At 42.8% G+C, this 19,784-nt stretch overlaps 1 protein-coding gene across 1 annotated transcript in view; it reads right to left on the bottom strand.

The window, feature by feature from the left end:
• Window positions 1-19,784, bottom strand: part of GSDME (gasdermin E) — a 142,542-nt gene that overhangs the window by 90,676 nt on the left and 32,082 nt on the right. Inside the window, exon 2 of the mRNA XM_089917603.1 lies at window positions 5,518-5,747. Within this exon, the coding sequence (XP_089773729.1) occupies window positions 5,518-5,728 (211 nt within the window). The 5' untranslated portion in view covers window positions 5,729-5,747. The remainder of the gene's footprint in view (window positions 1-5,517; window positions 5,748-19,784) is intronic.

Raw genomic sequence — 19,784 nt, 5'->3', positions numbered from 1 at the left:
GGCCACAACAGTGAGAGGCCCACATACCGCAAAAAAAAAAAAAAAAAAAAGACACATGCACCCCAATGTTCATTGCAGCACTATTTACAATAGCCAGGTCATGGAAGCAACCTAAATGCCCATCAACAGACGAATGGGTAAAGAAGTTGTGGTACATATATACAATGGAATATTACTCAGCCATAAAAAGGAACGAAACTGAGTCATTTGTTGAGATGTGGATGGATCTAGAGACTGTCATACAGAGTGAAGACAGAAAGAGGAAAACAAATATCGTATGTTAACGCATGTATGTGGAACCTAGAAAAATGGTACAGATGAACCGGTTTGCAGGGCAGAAGTTGAGACACAGATGTAGAGAGCAAACATATGGGACAGCAAGGGGGGAAAACCGCAGTGGGGTGGGGATGGTGGTGTGCTGAATTGGGCGACTGGGATTGACATGTATACACTGATGTGTATAAAACTGATGACTAATAAGAACCTGCAGTATAAAAAAACAAACAAAAAAACTAATACCAAACTTTCTTTGGGTTATTTGTATGGAAATATGTTAACATAAATGTTTCAGACATTACATGAAACTTCTAAAAATCTTATATATTCTGGTATAATGTTATAAATCATAATTCTAGTTAGTACTTTAAAATGTATATCTCAGAAATAACTAAATTTCCTTGTCAATTGCATTATTATGAATTTTCATCAAATCTTTAACTGTGGTCATGTTTAAGTCTTCTGTCATTTACAGACACTTCTGGGTGTACTCTGTTGCTTTTACAAAAATGTTCCCATAACAGGGTCTCATCTTCAAGGAATTTATGGAAAAGACTCTGACAAGAACAGGTTTCTGGTAACTGACTGTACTGCTGAGCTGAATAAATAAGCATTTTCAGAACTCTAATGGAAAACTGATGAACTCATAAAAGTGCTAACAAAAGATCAAGATAAAAGAAAATTAATTACATGGGACTGAGTGAACTGATGAGGATGATTATAATTTTTGTGACTTTCTCTTTGAATAAAAAAAAAATCCCACAAGGACTCAGAGGCAAAAAATACACAAATCAATTTTCACTGCAAAGTAAAGGAGCTGTTACAGTGGAGGATTACTGGACTGAATGTCAATATTATGACATAGTATGAGTGTATTTTGTGTTCGGTAATTGCAATCATTGTTGCTTTTGTTGTGGTCATCCATTTACAATGCTTGGTGTCAGTTTATCTCTTGTAAAAATAAAATACAGTGTGTGTGTGTGTGTGTGTGTGTGTGTGAGTTGTGGGAAAAAAAGAAAAAATATTCTTTGTTATTGCATATTTTTCCTACTGATTAAATTTAGAATGAGATTTTTAAAAAAAAGAAATTGAAACTGTGATTAAAAATCTTCCAACAAACAAAAGTCCAGTACTAGATGGCTTTACAGGTGAATTCTATCAAACATTTAGAGAACAGCTAACACCCAACTTTCTCAAACACTTCCAAAAAAATGCAGAGGAAGGAAAACTCCCAAACTCATTCTATGAGGCCACCATCACCCTGATACCAAAACCAGACAAAGATACTACCAAAAAAGAAAATTACAGACCAATGTTACTGATGAATATAGATGAAAAAATCCTCAACAAAATACTAGCAAACAGAACCCAACACATTAAAAGGATCATACACCATGATCAAGTGGGATTTATCCCAGGGATGCAAGGATTCTTCAATATATGCAAATCAATCAATGCAATACATATTAACAAATTGAATAAAAACCATATGATCATCTCAATAGATGCAGAAAAAGCTTTTGACAAAATTCAACACCCATTTATGATACAAACTCTCCAGAAAGTTGGCAAAGAGGGAACCTACCTCAACATAATAAAGGCCATGTACAACAAACCCACAGCAAACAACATTCTCAATGGTGAATTTCTGAAAGCATTTCCTCTAAGATCAGGAACAAGACAATGATGTCCACTCTCACCACTATAATTCAACAGAGTTTTGGAAGTCCTAGCCAAGGCAATCAGAGAAGAAAAAGAAATAAAAGGAATACAAATAGGAAAAGAAGAAGTAAAACTGTCACTATTTGCAGATGACATGATACTGTACATACAGAATCCTAAAGATGCTACCAGAAAACTACTAGAGCTACTCATTGAATTTGGTAAAGTAGCAGGATACAAAATTAATGCACAGAAATCTCTTGCATTCCTATACACTAATGATGAAAAATCTGAAAGAGAAATTAAGACAACACTCCCATTTACCATTGCAACAAAAAGAATAAAACACCTAGGAATAAACCTACCTAGGGAGACAAAAGACCAGTATGCAGAAAACTACAAAACACTGATGAAAGAAACCAACACGTGGAGAGAGAAACCATGTTCTTGGATTGGAAGAATCAATATTGTGAAAATGACTATACTACCCAAAGTAATCTACAGATTCAATGCAATCCCTAACAAATTACCAACAGCATCTTTTACGGAATTAGAGCACAAAATCTTAAAATTTGTATGGAGACACAAAAGACCCCGAATAGGGCTTCCCTGGTGGTGCAGTGGTTGAGAGTCCGCCTGCTGATGCAGGGGACATGGGTTCGTGCCCTGGTCTGGGAAGATCCCACATGCCGCAGAGCGGCTGGGCCCATGAGCCATGGCTGCTGAGCCTGCGCGTCCAGAGCCTGTGCTCCGCAGTGGGAGAGTCCAGAACAGTGAGAGGCCCGTGTACCGCAAAAAAAAAAAAAAAAAAAAAAAATGGAGAAGCCACCACAATGAGCAGCCCACACACCGCAATGAAGGGTAGCCCCCACTAGCCACAACTAGAGAAAAGCCCGCGCACAGAAACAAAGACCCAACACAGCCATAAATAAATAAATAAATAAATAATAAAACACTCTCAATCTAAAAACAAATAAAAATCTACAAACAATAAATGCTGGAGAGGGTGTGGAGAAAAAGGAACCCTCTTGCACTGTTGGTGGGAATATAAACTGATACAGCCACTATGGAGAACTGTATGGAGGTTCCTTCAAAAACTAAAAATAGAACTACCATATGATCCAGCAATCCCACTACTCGGCATATACCCTGAGAAAACCATAATTCAAAAAGAGACATGGGGCTTCCCTGGTGGCACAGTGGATGAGAGTCCACCTGCCAATGCAGGGGACACAGGTTTGTGGCCCGGTCCGGGAAGATCCCACATGCCGTGAAGCGGCTGGGCCCGTGAGCCATGGCCGCTGAGCCTGCGCGTCCGGAGCCTGTGCTCCACAACAGGAGAGGCCACGACAGTGAGAGGCCCACATACCACAAAAAAAAAAAAAGACATGTACCACAATGTTCACTGCAGCACTATTTACAATAGCTGGGACATGGAAGCAACCTAAGTGTCCACTGACAGATGAATGGATAAAGAAGATGTGGCACATATATACAATGGAATATTACTCAGCCATAAAAAGAAATGAAATGGAGTTATTTGTAGTGAGGTAGACGGACCCAGAGTCTGTCATACAGAGTGAAATCAGAAAGAGAAAAACAAATACCGTATGCTAACACATATATATGGAATCTAAAAAAAAAAAAAAAGTGGTTCTGATGAACCTAGAGGCAGGACAGGAATAAAGATACAGACCTAGAGAATGGACATGAGGACATGGGGAGGGGGAAGGGTAAGCTGGGACAAAGTTAGAGAGTGGCATGGACACATATACACTACCAAATGTAAAATAGATAGCTAGTGGGAAGCAGCCACATAGCACAGGGAGATCAGCTCAGTGCTTTGTGACCACCTACAGGGGTGGGATAGGGAGGGTGGTAGGGAGACGCAAGAGGGAGGTGCTATGGGGATATATGTATACGTATAGCTGATTCACTTTGTTATACAGCAGAAACTAACACAACATTGTAAAGCAATTATACTCCAATAAAGACATTAAAAAAATAGCAAAATTTTAATTAAAAAAAGCATCTATGCTAAAGCAATTGCTTAAAGGAAAAACAACAACGAAAATTCAGATAACAATATTCATTGCAGCCTTATTTGTGAAGCACTAAATTGGACTGGTTAAGCAAATTAGGGTGCATACACACTGTTGAAAACAGTACTAAGAAATAGTTAAACCCATGAAGGAAAACATATAACGTTAAATAAAAAATAAATGAGGGGCTTCCCTGGCGGCGCAGTGGTTGAGAATCTGCCTGCTAATGCAGGGAACACGGGTTCGAGCCCTGGTCTGGGAAGATCCCACATGCCGCGGAGCAACTGGGCCCGTGAGCCACAACTACTGAGCCTGCGCGTCTGGAGCCTGTGCTCCGCAAGAAGAGAGGCCCCAATAGTGAGAGGCCCGCGCACCGCGATGAAGAGTGGCCCCCTTCTGCCACAACTAGAGAAAGCCCTCGCACAGAAACGAAGACCCAACACAGCCCAAAATAAATTAATTAATTTAAAAAAAAAAAAAAAGAAAGAAAAAATAAATGAGGGGCTTCCCTGGTGGCACAGTGTTGAGAGTCCGCCTGCCGATGCAGGGGACGCGGGTTCGTGCCCCGGTCCGGGAAGATCCCACATGCCACGGAGCGGCTGGGCCCGTGAGCCATGGCCGCTGAGCCTGCGCGTCCGGAGCCTGTGCTCCGCAACGGGAGAGACCACCAGAACAGTGAGAGGCCCGCGTACCACAAAAAAAAAAAAAAAATGAGGAGTATATAAAAATTATATGTAGTATGTTTCCAATTTTGTTTTTAAAAAATTAGATGCAGAGAAAGAAAAGTTACAATCCAAGTGTTAATGGGAATTAACACTTGATGGAGGAATTTTTGTTCATTTGTTTTCTTGCCTTTCTATATTTTATACATGCTTCTCTGTAATAATGGGTCAAACTCCCCATTTTTGATGCTTTATGTTTCAAGCCCACCACCCCCTCTTTTCTTTCTGTTACACATCTGGGCAACAGGGTAAGAAACCCCAGGTGGTCCCTCCATTGGCACCGGCAGGAAATTGAAAAGTTGTAAGCCCCAGCCTACATGCAGAACCCTCACCACACCTCCTACTCATTAGAGAAACTGAGCCCATCTCTTATCCCCTCCTTCTCTCTAGCTATTTTTGGACCAGCCTTGGGAACCTGCCATGCTGTCCCCAGAAAAGCTTCGTTATGTGAGTAATAAAACTTTTCGCACCCTCCTGATGGATACGTGGCATCATCAACCTCAACACCAAACCAAATTTGGGGAGGTAAAACCAACCCACTCATGCTGAGGGGCCACAACATCTACAAATGAGCATGTTGTACTTCTATACCAAAACTGCAATATTATTTCTTAAATATTAAGCTATAACTTTTCGTGTCAGGCCTGCAGAATTTTCTCATTTTACGGAAGGATACGTTTTTAAAACAGTAGGCAAAGAAACAGGAGAACTGATTATAAGGTATCGCCTTACAGTCACTCAAGACAACATGTGTCTAAAAGAAGAATCATCTCCTGTTCTGGAACTAATTGTAGAATATAACCAAAGAAACATACCTGGACTCAGAAACTGGTCTTCTGTGAGTACATCTCCCAGGGTGACAGATAAAAACTGGTATTTGGGTCTCTGCCAGCACCACAATCTCTTTTTTTTGGTCACCAGACTTAGAAGTTGTAATTTATCAGAGTCATTCAAATTTGATACTGTGATCAGGTTACCTCCAGCATCAACTTCTCTAAGAAAATTCCTTGTTGCTTTGGCAAACATTTTGAGAGCTCCAGATTACCTGAAAAAAAATATACAGGAAGTTGTCATTTCGTGACTTTTTTCTAAAATTACCTTATTTCTCCCTAGTATCAACCAGTATACATGAAAGAATACCTTCTCCTTAGAGAAGCCTCTAGTTTGAGTTCAGTTGATGTCTAAAAAATCAAATTGAAATACTGAAAGAGAATACGTATATAAATCAGGATAGGCTAGGTTATGCCTCCAAATCTCGGTGGCGTATAACCAGTAAGGTTTATTTAGTGCTCACACTACACGTCCAAAACAGGACAGGAAGGCTTTGCTCCTCGTAGCCATTCAGCGATCCACGCTGAAGGGGCAGCGCCATCTTGAATATCATGTCATCAGCCAACAGGAAAGAGAGTTCTGAAAAGTCTCACACCAGCAATGAAATGCTCTGGCCCAAAACTGACGCACGTCACGTCCACTCACAATTAGTCAGAACTAGGCAGATGGCCTCAGCCAACCACAGTGGTCAGGAAATACAATCCTACCAAGTATTTGGAAGGCAGAGAACTGGGAATGTCTGTTGAACAGCGTACTGACTACCCCAATTTGTATCTTACTTATGACCACTTCTTTGAAGGGTCAAATGTGCTTTTTCTCTACACTGTGTGATGTCCTCTGTTCATAAATGGGAAGTGACTAGCTATTACTTTTAACTCCAGAAAGGAAAACCCAGTCACTCTTCAGCCGGAGGGAAAAAAAAGAAAGAGACATGTTGGAAGATATAAAAGTACTACATTCAGTGGAAGATGTATATACTATTCAATAAATGGTGTCAGAACAACTGGCTAAACATCTGGAAAAAAATAAAGTCAGATCCCTAACTCATGCCATACACAAGAGCAAATCCTCAGTGGATTCGAGTGTTTTTAAGGAAAAGTGAAACCATAAAGTACTAGAAAAAAATGCAAACAAACATTTGTACAATTGTAGGATGAGAAAGGGCCTTTAGGAAGACAAATGGCAAACTGAGAAAATACTTATAAAACAAAGAACCAGAACATTTAACATATACAAAAATCTTTTACAAACCACATCAAGTTTTACAAATACTGTAGTAGATACATGGGCAAAGGTTATAAACAATTCACAATATATAAACTGCTCATAGCTGTACATATGCATATGAATATATACATATGCGCACACACACACACATAATCATTATTAAAAAAAGCACAAATTGAAAGATTTTTTTAAAACTATAGTCAACAGTTAAAATGTCTAATGCACAAGAATTGTGTTTTATTTATATTTGTATCCTGGTGTCTGACAGTCACATAGATAGCAAAATCATAGAATTTAAGAGCTGAGATAATCTTAGATGTTAATTAGTTCAACCCACTTTTCTTTACCATGAATCTTCTCAAGGGCATAAAAAGAAATGTTTTACTATCACTAGTTCTTCTCTAAAGTACCTTTTCTTATATTATTGTATAGCCAACTAACCCTGTTCTTATATCAGAGCACTCATTTATTCATTTATCAAAATATTTACTGAATCGGTGTACAGGCAATATTTGGGACCAGCAAGGTCGTGATGTCCAGGAGACATGGTTTTGTGTAGATATGCCCATCACCAATTCTTTGACAGACCGAGAGTTGCTTTGCAAGCTCTGGGACAGGTTCCTGCACTGCACTGCCAGGTTCTAGAGAGGGGAAGCGCAAAGCATAAGGATGAAGAAGGCTCAGTCCTGGTTCTGAAGGCCTGTGCCTCCTCTGGGGGAACCAGGGCAGCAGGAGCCACTGGAGGGGTTATATAGGGAACAGTGTGATCAGAGCAGTCACTTAGAAAGATCTTCTGGAAGCAAAATAGGAAACCAGCTGGCAGGGAACAATTAGACAACACACAATGATGCTGAACTACGTTGGAGGTGTAAGGGTAGAAAAGATACTGGTTTGGTGGTTTCCCGAGAAGTCTGGTTGGATGTGAAGGTGCTGATGAAAGAGAGGAGGCTCCCCAGCTTGGCCTGCGGCTAGCTCAGGCCTGGGTCGGCTGATGAGATGGAGATGCCAGCTACCGAGAGAGGGATCCAGAAGGAAGCAGACTGCTGGGGACAGTAAGACAGTAACTGCTGGGAGTGCATCTAGGATAAGGTGTAAGGTTTATTTTGTCAAACACAAGGAAAGAACTTTTAACAAAATAAGGTCTCCCAATGACCTGGGGGATTTTACCCTGCTTGTCCAAGAGAAGAGCCACAGCAGAACCTGCCTCAGTTCACCATGGTTATCAGGATCTCCATTTTTATGCTTTTTATTCTTTCCTGGGACAACCTGGAAGGGAGTTCACTAACTTGCCTTCAGATTAAACAGGTTTCTAAAGAAGCCAAATTGGACTTGCCATTAAAAAATAATAAAATAACAAAACCCAAACCCATCCGCTATGGGCAACAAAGCCTTAGTAATGACACCAATCCTCCCCACAGGGATTAGAGGATGAAGAAAGAGAACTCCTAAATTAATTTTTAGTTTTCTTTTTCAATCTAGCATCAAATACGGCCTCTTGACAGTGTAGGCTGCTTTAAAAAGAGTTAATGGAAGTGGCTATTGCTTTGGATGTTTTTATAAGAATCAGGTTTATTCAATCAAAGAACTCAGAATATTCTCCTTGTGAAGGTAAAGTTAGAGGCTTTTTTTTTTAATTACTATGTTTGAAAACACAATGTATTTACTTGGCTCTAATATCTAAACTATGGAAAAAGATATACACTGAGAAATCCCATTTCTACCCAGGTCCCATCTACCTTTTCACCCCTCTTCCCTTCAGGTATATCGCCTTCACGTTTCTTTATACAAATGTAAGTAAAAAGAAGTGTACACACTTTCTGCATCTTACTTCGTCATGCGGCAAATATATCCTGGAGATCTTTCCACGGTTAGAACCTTCTGCATAATACAGCTTCACAGTACCCCTTCACATGGATGTACCATTGCTTATTTAACCTGTTCAGTATTGCTGGTCACTTGGGTAATTTCTAAGTTTTTATTATTTTCAAAATGCCACACTAGGGCTTCCCTGGTGGCGCACTGGTTGAGAGTCCGCCTGCCGATGCAGGGGACACGGGTTCGTGCCCCGGTCCGGGAAGATCCCACATGCCGCGGAGCGGCTGGGCCCGTGAGCCATGGCCGCTGAGCCTGCGCGTCTGGAGCCCGTGCTCCGCAACGGGAGAGGCCACAACAGTGAGAGGCCCGCGTACCGCAAAAAGAAAAAAAAAAAAAAAAAGCCACACTAAATACTGCTAAATGTATGTCTTCTTCCTACATGGGCAAGAGTATCTGAAGGGAGATTTCTAGAAGAGGGATCGCTAGACCAATGGTAAATGCATCTATAATTTACAGGTTGTACCATCTTGCAGTCTCACCAATAAGGTATGAAAGTATCAGTCTCAGCAACAGAGTATGGTATCAATCTTTTGTATTTTTTTTCAGCCTCATAGGTGAGAAATGGTATCTCAGTGTAGTTTTCTGTTTTTTTTGGTGGGGTCGTGTAGATCAGTTGCCAATATCTTTTGTTTTCTTTTTTAATTAATTAATTATTTATTTTTGGCTGCACTGGGTCTTCGTTGCAGTGCGCAGGCTTCTCGTTGCGGTGTCTTCTCTTATTGCGGAGCATGGGCTCTAAGCACTCAGGCTTCAGCAGTTGTGGCTCGCGGGCTCTAGAGCACAGGCTCAGTAGTTGTGGAGCACAGGCTTAGTAGTTGTGGAGCACAGGCTTAGTTGCTTCGCAGCATGTGGGATCTTCCCGGACCAGGGCTCGAACCCGTGTCCCCTGCATTGGCAGGTGGATTCTTAACCACTGCGCCACCCAGGGAAGTCCCTCAGTATAGTTTTAAGTCATGTTATTTTAATGCAAGTGAAATCAAGCATCTTTTGTTTAAAGCCTTTTTATATATCTTTTTCCTTACTGTGTCTTTAGCCCATTTTCTATTTTTTTTTCTTTATTCCTAGGATCCTTCAATGGAAAAAGAGATGAGCCAAAGTACAATATATGCTAGAAATTTAATACAATACAGTTTATCATGTGGCATTGGGAGCCAATAAGCTGTTGTCTGATTCTCAAACATCTAAAGTAACTGTCCAGCCAGGAAAGATTAAATAATATGCCCAGGGCCCACCAAAGGATCTAGGGCCCACCAAAGGATCTAGAACCCATGTTGCCTGGCACAGACAAGCACAATAATGTCTCAAGTAGAAGTTAGACTTCGGATTCAAATTTCCAAAATGCTCCAACCTGGAAGGAGATGAAAATGGCCTCATGAGAGACCAAGCTCAAAATGCTCATGGCCTAAAACCCCACTGCAGTTCACAGCTGTAGCGAAGATCCTGGGCTCTCTCATTTGGGGCCTGAGGAATTCCATTAGCCAACAGTTCCTACTTGTCTGCCTATGTGGCTTCCCAGCTCAAAGCAGATTAGAACCCAGAGAGCCAAAGTGAAGGTGGTAAGGATATACAAGCTCGAATGAGACTCCTGGACAAAAGACATACGAGGAAGAGACCAAGAAACCAAGACAACAACACAAAGTCAGAAGAGTACATGGCCAACTGGGACCACTGGCTCCTGGGAACAAAGACTCGTAAAAATAGTTGCCAAGGTAATGATAGCATAAGAAGATACTACAATCACACGTGTCCATCCTCAAGACTGATTCAGAGTGATGGAATGATCACATCTTTGAGTTGCAAAGGACCCGCTTCTTCCTAATACCCAATTCAGGATTCTTCTCTGGAGCAGCTCTAGTTGATCACTGGGCCTCTGCGTGAATAGTTCTAGGAAAGAAACCTGAACATCGAAATCCACTAAAAGGGCGGAGGGGGGCGCGGGGGGCAACTGTATATCGAGTACCTGCTGTGTGCCAGGTACTGGGCTAAGTCCTTTCTACACATTTCCTCATTTAATCTCCACGACAACCCTGAGTAGGCATCGTCCATATTTTACAGATGTGGAAACTAAAGTTCAAAGATGTTAAGTAACTTGCCCAAGATAACAAGAAAAAAAGCAGCAGCCCTGACATCCAAGAGCCTGCCTGGTACCATCAGCTAGCCCTGGGGTTGCTGGCACTGGCCTGGCGTTTTCCTGGTGAACGTGAACATCACAGAACGTCGACATCTGGCAAGGGCACTCTGTGGTCATGATAAATCAAGACGAAAACAAGACCTCTCATAGTCTTATCTGACCACAGACAAAATACGAACACTGTCTAAACCACAAAAATGACCAAACACTCCCACCATCCCCACCAACCAACTCTAAGCACAAGTGACTGCGGTTCTCAGCCAACCACAGTTTTAGCCTCACTCCTTTCAGATAAAATTTATGAAGATACTCCAGAGAATTTCCCTCACTTTCTGACAGCATCCAATTCAGAGCAAAGTCCTATCTCCTTAAACTCTCCCCCAAATCGCCTACAAGCCCAAATCCTGTAACTCCTTTCTGCACTCAGTTACAGAGACGCCCAGGGTTCCCCATGGAGCGAAGTCTTCCTCATTCAGCGAGCAATGATCCATCCCCTTCAACTCCACCTGTGTTCCCAGAGGTCTTTGACTAGAAGTCACTGAATGTCAAGTAGAGAAATAGTGCTGAGCCCAGATTCCAAACAAGGTCCACCTGCCTCCCAAGCCGGAGCCCTGGACCACTCTGCTCTGCCAACTCCGCAGTCAGGTTTTGTTTGTTTGTTTGAATGTGGACTACATATAATTTGTTTTGTAAAGTAAGAAAAGGTGCTCAAAAGGGTAAACTTCAGTTATGGCGGAAGCAAAAACCATGGCTATAAAACACATTATTTCTTCATTATCTAGGAAAATGAGACACCGCTGTTAGTACTTGTCTCCTAACAACTTCAGCACATTTTGAATTTAGTTTTCTAAATAAAGTGAAATTGAGTCTATTAAATTAAAACAGCGGTGTCATCCTTCTGTATCTTCCGGTGCTTACAGCCCAGTACCTTCATTTTTATAATAAGAAGGCAAATTAAAGACAAGGTACTCCATCATTTCTTTCTAAAATAAAAATCCGAAATAAAAAACAAATGATGATCGCAAGACAGGCATGAGATTGAAAAAGGAGTCAAGGCAAAGGCAGCAAAGGCTTTTAGGAAGTGGAGTGGATAACAGGAGACTGATTAAGAATAAAGAACCCTCTGGTCCCCTTGAGGGTTCAAAAAGAACAAAAAGAAAAGCACTTTTGGAAACCATAAGGCTTCCTCCTAAAGCAGGCGAGCTAAGGGCAGCAGCTGGGAGCTTGGGCCGCATTTCTCAGATCTCTCTAATTGGCTGGGCTCATCTTCTCCCGGCTGTTTTCCTTTAGGAGAGGAGTTCATTGGCGGTGGCTTTGGAAAACAATTAATTTACTCTACATTTATTCAGCTGTTTCTCTGACTTAACAGCAATATTTCATTCCACTCCAACTAGACTATCTCTTAAAGGCATCGTCGATCCCAAGGCATCCGCCCCTCTGAACAGTCCTCTGAACAGAGTAGACTCTCAATGAGAGGTTTTTTTGAACATTGTACAACCAGCGCCTTTCTAAGACCGCCCTCTGGTCTTTCCCGGTCAGGTGCAGATGGGAAGGGGTCTGGGATCCGCACGTTGAGGCCCCGTGAGCAGCGGTGATGTCATCCCACCCAGGCCGAGAACTCCCGAGGGGCTTGGCCTCCTCCACAAGCTCGGGGCCCAGTATCCAGCACCCCAGGGATGGGGACTTGGTCCAGCCCAGAGAGTGAATTTCACGCCGGCCCCCGCCTTCCTTCAACGCACATAAGCGCCCCAGCGCCCGGCCACGGACAGCCTAGCGCACCCGGAGGAGAAACCGGAAGACAAAGAGTGGGGAGAGGGCGCAAAGGATTGGGGGCGGACAGTAAGTACCCGCTGCCCTAGCAACACCCAGGGAAGGAAGTAGCAGTGGGAAGGGGGAGGAGAGGGGATGGGAAAGGGGTCGGGGGACAGAGACGTGGGCTGGGAACGCGGACGAGGAGGGGACGCCATGGGGCCGGCGGTCCAGCTGCGGGCAGCCCACCCATTCGAACCCCATAGGACTAAGGGGCAGACGGAAGGGTGTCCCCTAGAGAAAGAGCCGCGCGGGCTCGGCTCCCCAAGGTCACGTAAGGGCCGGAGCCGAGCCGAGCCGCCCGCACTTACCTCCCTGCAGCCTCGCGCCCCGCGCCCGCAGCCTGCCGAGTCTTAGAAGCCCCGCGGGTTGGGCCGGGGCGGGGGATCGCGAGGGAAGAGGGCGGGCGGCGGGACCTTTGCTTCGTCCCCGCCCCCTGGAGCCGGGCGGGGCGGCCGGAGGAGTGAGCTCCGAGAACTTGCGCTCAGGAGTATTGAGTTCTTCCACAGGGCCTGGAACGAGGTCCCCATATGCTCTGGGCATATCCTTAGGTTAGTTACCCCACCTCCTTATATTTTTGTCAGTAAATCTGTCCCTGACTATTCAAATTAAAAGTACAGCCAGTCCACCACCCTACAGGAGCACGCCCTAGTTCCTGGCCTGCTTTATCTCCTTTGTACTAATCACCATCTGATAGACTATACACATCATACTTACTTCATGCATTATGTTTCTCTTCCCTAGAATGTCAGCTCCACGAGGGGAGGAGCTTTTGTGTGTTTTGTTCACTATACCCCGCAACTAGCATAGTACCCGATGGATGGTTGATAGTAAATAATTGTTGAGTTAATTAATGCATCCTCTTGTTTCTAGACTGTAGGGGTCTCACTCATCTTTGCAGTACTTGGCACAGGGTAGGTGAACAATTAATTAATAGTTGTTGGATGAATGAGTGACTTGAAATGGTCAAGAGAGAGAGGTGGTCCCCTTTTGGTGGCCTGCCTGGCCAAAGAGATTAGACAGTGGAAGAAAAAGAGAATCACTGTCTTGGCCCTGTCAAGAGACTTATTAACCTATGCTATTGATTCTCTGTCCTCAAAATTATACAGTGATGACTCTGACTTGTTACAGAGATTATTGTCTCCTGACCTTGGCCATTAACCTCAAGAACATCCTTATAAGCAGCATGTTCATGAAGTTCCCACCAATAAGCCCAGCCCTCTGTCTAGATAGGTAACCACTTGTAACTGAGAGTACCTGAGATTTTTGGTGCAACAGTTACTCAATGGCTTCAAATTCTTTGCTTTATTTTTTTGTCCTGTCCACTGGCTTTCAATTAAATGCTTGAGGAAGATAGTATAAGATCAGCAGCTAATATTTATGTAGCACTTTCTAATTACTGTCACCAAGCGTGGTTCTAAGTACCTTACGTGCGTTGATGGATTCATTTACTTCTCACAGCAACTGGTTGGAGGTCCAAGTTACAAATGAGTAAACTGAGGCGAAAGATGGGAAGCCCACCCACCTGAAAAGAGATAGAGCCAAGATTTAAACCCAGATCATTTGACACCGTAACAGAGCAGGATCCTATGGGGCCTTCCAGGAACAGACCCCCTTACCCCATATCCTCTGCCGTGGCTCCTCTCAGCAGTGCTGAAGGGATAGTACCTGATGCACATTTCCTGAGTTGTTTTACAGGTGCTTAAACCATCACCAAATGGAAGGAATTAACTACTTGATGACCATGACCAGACCTGCTGGCAGCTAAGGACTGATAACGTTAACCCCTGTGACGCCACCCTGTTACCTCACCATCACATACCCTGGAACACCCCTCCCTCCCCCGGCCTTTAAAAATGCTTTGGTGAAACCCATTGGGGAGCTCGGGTGTTTTGAGCACTAGCCGTCCTGAACTCCTTGCTTTGTGCCCTGAAATAAATACTGCACTTTCCTTCACTGCAACCCAATGTCAGTAGTTTGCCTTTACTGCGTGAGAGTGAGCGGACCCAAGTTTGGTTCGGTAACAACACCATCTGAGCTTTAAAACCACCGGACGGTACAGACTCTTCAGAAAATAAGCAGCACAATAAGAGTTACCCCACCAAGCAGTGTTTGACCATATATGTGTTGGGAGAGAGGGATGAAATGTGTTTAGGAAAGTTCACTCCGTCCCCTTCCCCACGGCTACTTTTCCTGTCCCTGATGGGTGGGATCAGGATTCTGGCACAGACCAAACTGAGAGTCTCAACTTTTCTGTTGTATTTTTTGAACAGTTGTGCTTATTATTATTACTATTATTATTATTAAAGTATTTGAAGACTTCAGACAGACAAATGCAAGATGGGAATTTTAGCCCAACTAGGAAAAAAAATGAATAAAAAGATAACGTCCAACCCCAACGCTCTCACCCCATTGTAGATGTATCCCTTTAGGAAAATGGAGCTATGACAGAATTCTGCAGGAGATAAATTGGGGTGGTCATAGTGATGGAAGTGTTTGCTTTTAATAAGTTTCCCTCTGTGAACTATGTTTCAACTTATAGAACCCGCTGAAACACATCTATGGGGTGTTGTGTATTTCCTACTCTTTTCCCAGACCCTTACTGAATAAGCAACTTGTAAAGGTCAGCAAAAATTGATACAATTTATTACTGGGGTGTATTTCATAAATGAACATGCTAACCAACCGACTCTGCATGGCTGCTGTTAACTACTTCCAAGTTCTTTGGGAGCCACTTTTGAAGAGACCTGCACTCTTTTAGATGCCTCCATGGTGGAGAAATAAGACACAGGCTTTGCATCGGTTAGATTTGGTTCAAATCCAGCCTACCACTTACCAGCTGAGTGACCTTGGGCAAATTTTTAACTTCCCATTTAAAAATTGCCTATAGCGAGATTAAAAGAGAAGATGTACGAAAAGCACTCAGCACATTGTAGACCCTAAATAAAAGTTCATTTCCTTTCCTTCACTAATTACTTTTTGGTTAATGTCACTTTTAAGTTGAACCTAAAAATTTTCACCTATGTATAATTTTGTCTTTTACCATATTGACTGCTTCCCAGAGGAACATTGCTACTAACATAACTTAAAATAAAATTTGGCATACATTGATATATATTTTTAAACCAATTTAATTTACTTCCCTGAATCCCAAAAGTGGTTTTTTTTTGCAACTGGAGACTGCATTGCCAATGCATATTACCAATTACCACTCTAAAATAAAAAGCTTAAGGAAGGTTAAATATGGCCCAGAATTAACAGCCCATTTCTTTCAACTTCCCAACCATCTCTTATTCAATTGCAAGGTACAGATACAGACAGAAGAAGAACTGAAATTTACTTGTTGGCCAGAAAATGATCAACCAAAATTGTCCAAATTTAAAGTCTCAAGGCAAATATGATTGGACAAATAAGGAAATAAAGTAATTTGTTGTTCAGTTATTATTTACTGCACTACAAACTACCCTAAAACTTAGTGGCTTGAAACAACCATCATTTTATTACATCTCACGATTTTGTGGGTCAGGGCTCAGCTCAATGATTCTTCAGTATCATGTGGCATTGACTGGGATCACTCAGCAGAATTTAGCTAGTGAATAGCCTAGTCTGGAAGGTCCAGGATGGATGACTTCACCCACATGTCTAATGCCTTGGCAGGGAGGGCTGGAAGGCAGTGCTCAGCTGGGGTTATCAACCACACCCCTTACATGTGGCCTCTTTATCATGGTGATCTAGGGGAAGTCTTACATAGAGGCTCAGGGCTCCAAAAGCAAGTATTCCAAGAAACAAAGCATAAGCTATGTCTTATGACTTAGCACCTGAAAACCCAGAATGTAACTTCCACAGCATTCTATTGTTGAAGCAAGCCCAGATTCAAAGACAGGGGAATTATACTCTACCTCTCGATGGGAGAAAGACTGAAGAGTTTCCAGACATCTTCATTCTAGTATACTTGTTTTTATGAAACAGAATGCCATTAAATAACAATAATAAATAATAATAAACAAAGTTAGTTTAAAAAAAAACCAACTCCTATATTTTCTGTTCATTGTTCATGGAGAAACACATACCATTGTCAACATAAAGGAGATTTGCAATGAAGACCGGCAGTCCTCCACCAGAGGTCAGGTTTCTAGAAATATTCAGGAATAACATTATTGCTGCACAAGTTTTTCTCACCCCATTATCATTATTCTTAAAGATTACTCAGCGTCCAAGTTTGCTATCCCCAGCATAGAGAAAGGCAAAGTCCATGCATCTGACATTTTGTTAATGTAACAAATATTTATTAAGGACCTACTATGTGCCAAGCACTACATTAGAAACTGGGGATATACTGGTGAGTGAGGGAGATGTGGTCCATGCCCTCATGGAGCGTGGGAGACTATCTGGGAAGGCAGACAGATAAACACTACGGAGGAAGTGTGGGAAGTTCCATGGTCAGATGCCACGGGAAGGCTTGGCTGGAGCATGTAACGTGGTGGAAGAGGAAAGGTAGCCAGGTGAAGGAAAGGCAATGGGTCAGGGTAAGTGAACTGCCAAAACAAATCAAACCCCATGTTACAATGGCTCAAACAGCAGAGCAGTTTATTTTTTCTCAGTGAACAACCTAAGGTAGTTTCTGAGTGTGGGAAGAGGGGATGAAGGTCAGTCTCTGTTCCTTCAGGAACCAGCCTGGAGAGGCTCTGCCATTTGCAATTCAAGGCCGCCAAGGGTGCCAGGCATGGGCATCTCCAGAAGGCTGAGAAGGAGAGAACCTGGAGGCTCCCTCGTGGGAGAGTTTCATGGGCCTGGCGCTTTGCCTGTGTACCTTCCTCTGCCTAGAAATCAGTCCTGCTCATCACAAGGGGGGCAGGAGGATGTAGTCCTGGTGCCTAGGAAGAAAGAGGAAACGGGTTTCTGAGAGGAGTAGTGGGCTCACCTTCAAAATGCTTTTAGAGGACAAATAGGCATTGGACAAATAGGTATAGGACAACCTCAAAGCTTTTATAAAGAATCCCAATTAGGGCAACCCAGACAGCTGAACTGTTTTTAGTTTAAATCATTTATTTTTGGATTATATAACGCATACTATGAAAAAATTAGAACTTTTAAAATCCTGTGCTGGGTTTAAAGGATATCTAAGAAAACGCGGAGAAACTGGTGATAGAGCGGGGGAGGGGTACTTTATCTTTAACAATTATTACTGATACAACTTCTCCGCTGAGTTTTAACTGGAGGCGGAGAGTGGGAATTGAATACACGTTTGTTATTTGGTGAGGTCCTTAAAAAGGCTAATTGCAATGGAAAAAACAATTTGGCAAGAAAAACTTATCTTGGCACCTGATTCAATCTTGACTGATTGCTAGAAGCACCAGTGCAATAAATTTGTCAGTCTGAATGATGAGAAAACGGCTTCAGAAGTTCAGCCCCTGCCACTCCCTGGGCACCTTTGACACCGTGAAAGATTTTACATTCTTCCAAACTGCTGGTAGAAGTGGATTTTTTTTTCTAATAGCATACTTTGAAATCTTCAAGCTTCTCTTTTTTTTTTTCCAGATGACCTGCACCTATCACCTCACTGCAAGGCTGGGTTTCTCTGAGGAATCTAGACAGCCAGTAGGAAATGGATACACAGGGACTTCAGAATTCAAGTTGGCTTGCTTTCTGAAAGTAAATCCATCTTCCTCTGCTAATGTTCACATATTAAAAGCAATAAAGGGGCTTCCCTGGTGGCGCAGTGGTTGAGAGTCCGCCTGCCGATGCAGGGGACACGGGTCCGTGCTCCGGTCCGGGAAGATCTCACATGCCACGGAGCGGCTGGGCCCGTGAGCCATGGCCGCTGAGCCTGCGCGTCCGGAGCCTGCGCGTCCGGAGCCTGTGCTCCGCAACGGGAGAGGCCGCAACGGTGAGAGGCCCGCGTACCGCAAAAAAAAAAAAAAAAAAAGCAATAAAAACATCAACACTGTGATGGTTAATTTTATGTGTCAACTTGACTGGGTTAAGGGATGCCCAGATAGCTGGGCATTCTGCATGTGTGTGTGAGGGTTTTCTGGAAATAGGTTAGCATTTGAATCTACAGACTGAGTAAAGAAGATCACCCTCACCAATGCGGGTGGGCATCATCCAATCTCTTGAGGGCCTAAATAGAACACGAAGGTAAGGGAAGGGAAATTTGCTCTCTCTACCTGAGTTGGGACATCCGTCTTCTCCTGCCCTCGGACATTGGTGCTCCTCGGACATTGGTGCTCCAACCTTAAGACTCAGACTGAACTATACCACTGGCTTCCCCGGTTTTCCAGATCATAGATGGCGGATCTTGGGACCCTCAGTCTCCATTATCATGTGAGTCAGTTTCTATAATAACTCTCCTCATATAAAGATATAATCTATATATCTATATATAGAACCAAACAGGCTATATCTCTGTATATCTATATAGATATACAGAAAATTTTTCCCAGAAAATTTTATATATCTATATGGATATATCTGTATATCCATATAGATATATCCTATTGGTTTTGTTCTCTGGAGAACCCTGACTAATACACACACTGAAAACCAACCAAACAGGCAAATCCCAGAGTCACTTAGGTGGCTGATTAAGACTTGGCAGTTTCATGATTTTGGAGCTGGCACAAGCACTAAATTTGGGTCCCATCTCTGCCTCTTACTTGCACTTACTACTCCTCCAAGCCTCAGTTTTCTCATCTGTAAAGTGGAGATGATAACACCTAACTCACATGATGACCGTGATTCATCTGGCACCCAGTAGATACTTGAAGTGGTAGCTGTCATTATTTTCAGGTTCCTTGGAATTCCATTCCATTTTACAAACATCACTGAGTGCCCACTATATACCTGAATAACGGCATTCTCTGCCCTTAAAAGGCTCACAACTACTAGAGGAGTGACCTGCTGAAAAAGTTTAAAAAGAAGCCAGTAATTCTGACTTGGGAGGGCAAGTTGTTGGGAAATGTGTCCTGGGAAGACTAGCCTTTGATCAAGGACCTTGTGGCAAAGGATTCAGAAAAGAACGACAAACATCTTTGAAATCTCTCTGGATTCCATTTCTCATTGCTCTCTCCTCACCAAAAAAGCCCTGCCCACACAGGGTAATGCTAAACGTTTCCCCCAGCTATGAAATAAGCCTCACATTCTAGAATCAGAAATATGCTTGAAATGTAGATAACCCTAAAGGAAGTCACAGGTAGATGAGACAAACAA

The sequence above is a fragment of the Delphinapterus leucas genome, chromosome 9 (genome assembly GCF_059928025.1).
Source record: "Delphinapterus leucas isolate spDelLeu-1000000601 "Yukka" chromosome 9, BTC_Dleu_Yukka2, whole genome shotgun sequence".
NCBI classification, from domain to species: domain Eukaryota; kingdom Metazoa; phylum Chordata; class Mammalia; order Artiodactyla; family Monodontidae; genus Delphinapterus; species Delphinapterus leucas.
Note: the sequence above shows the minus strand (reverse complement) of the source record. Positions and strands in the feature narration are given on the sequence as shown.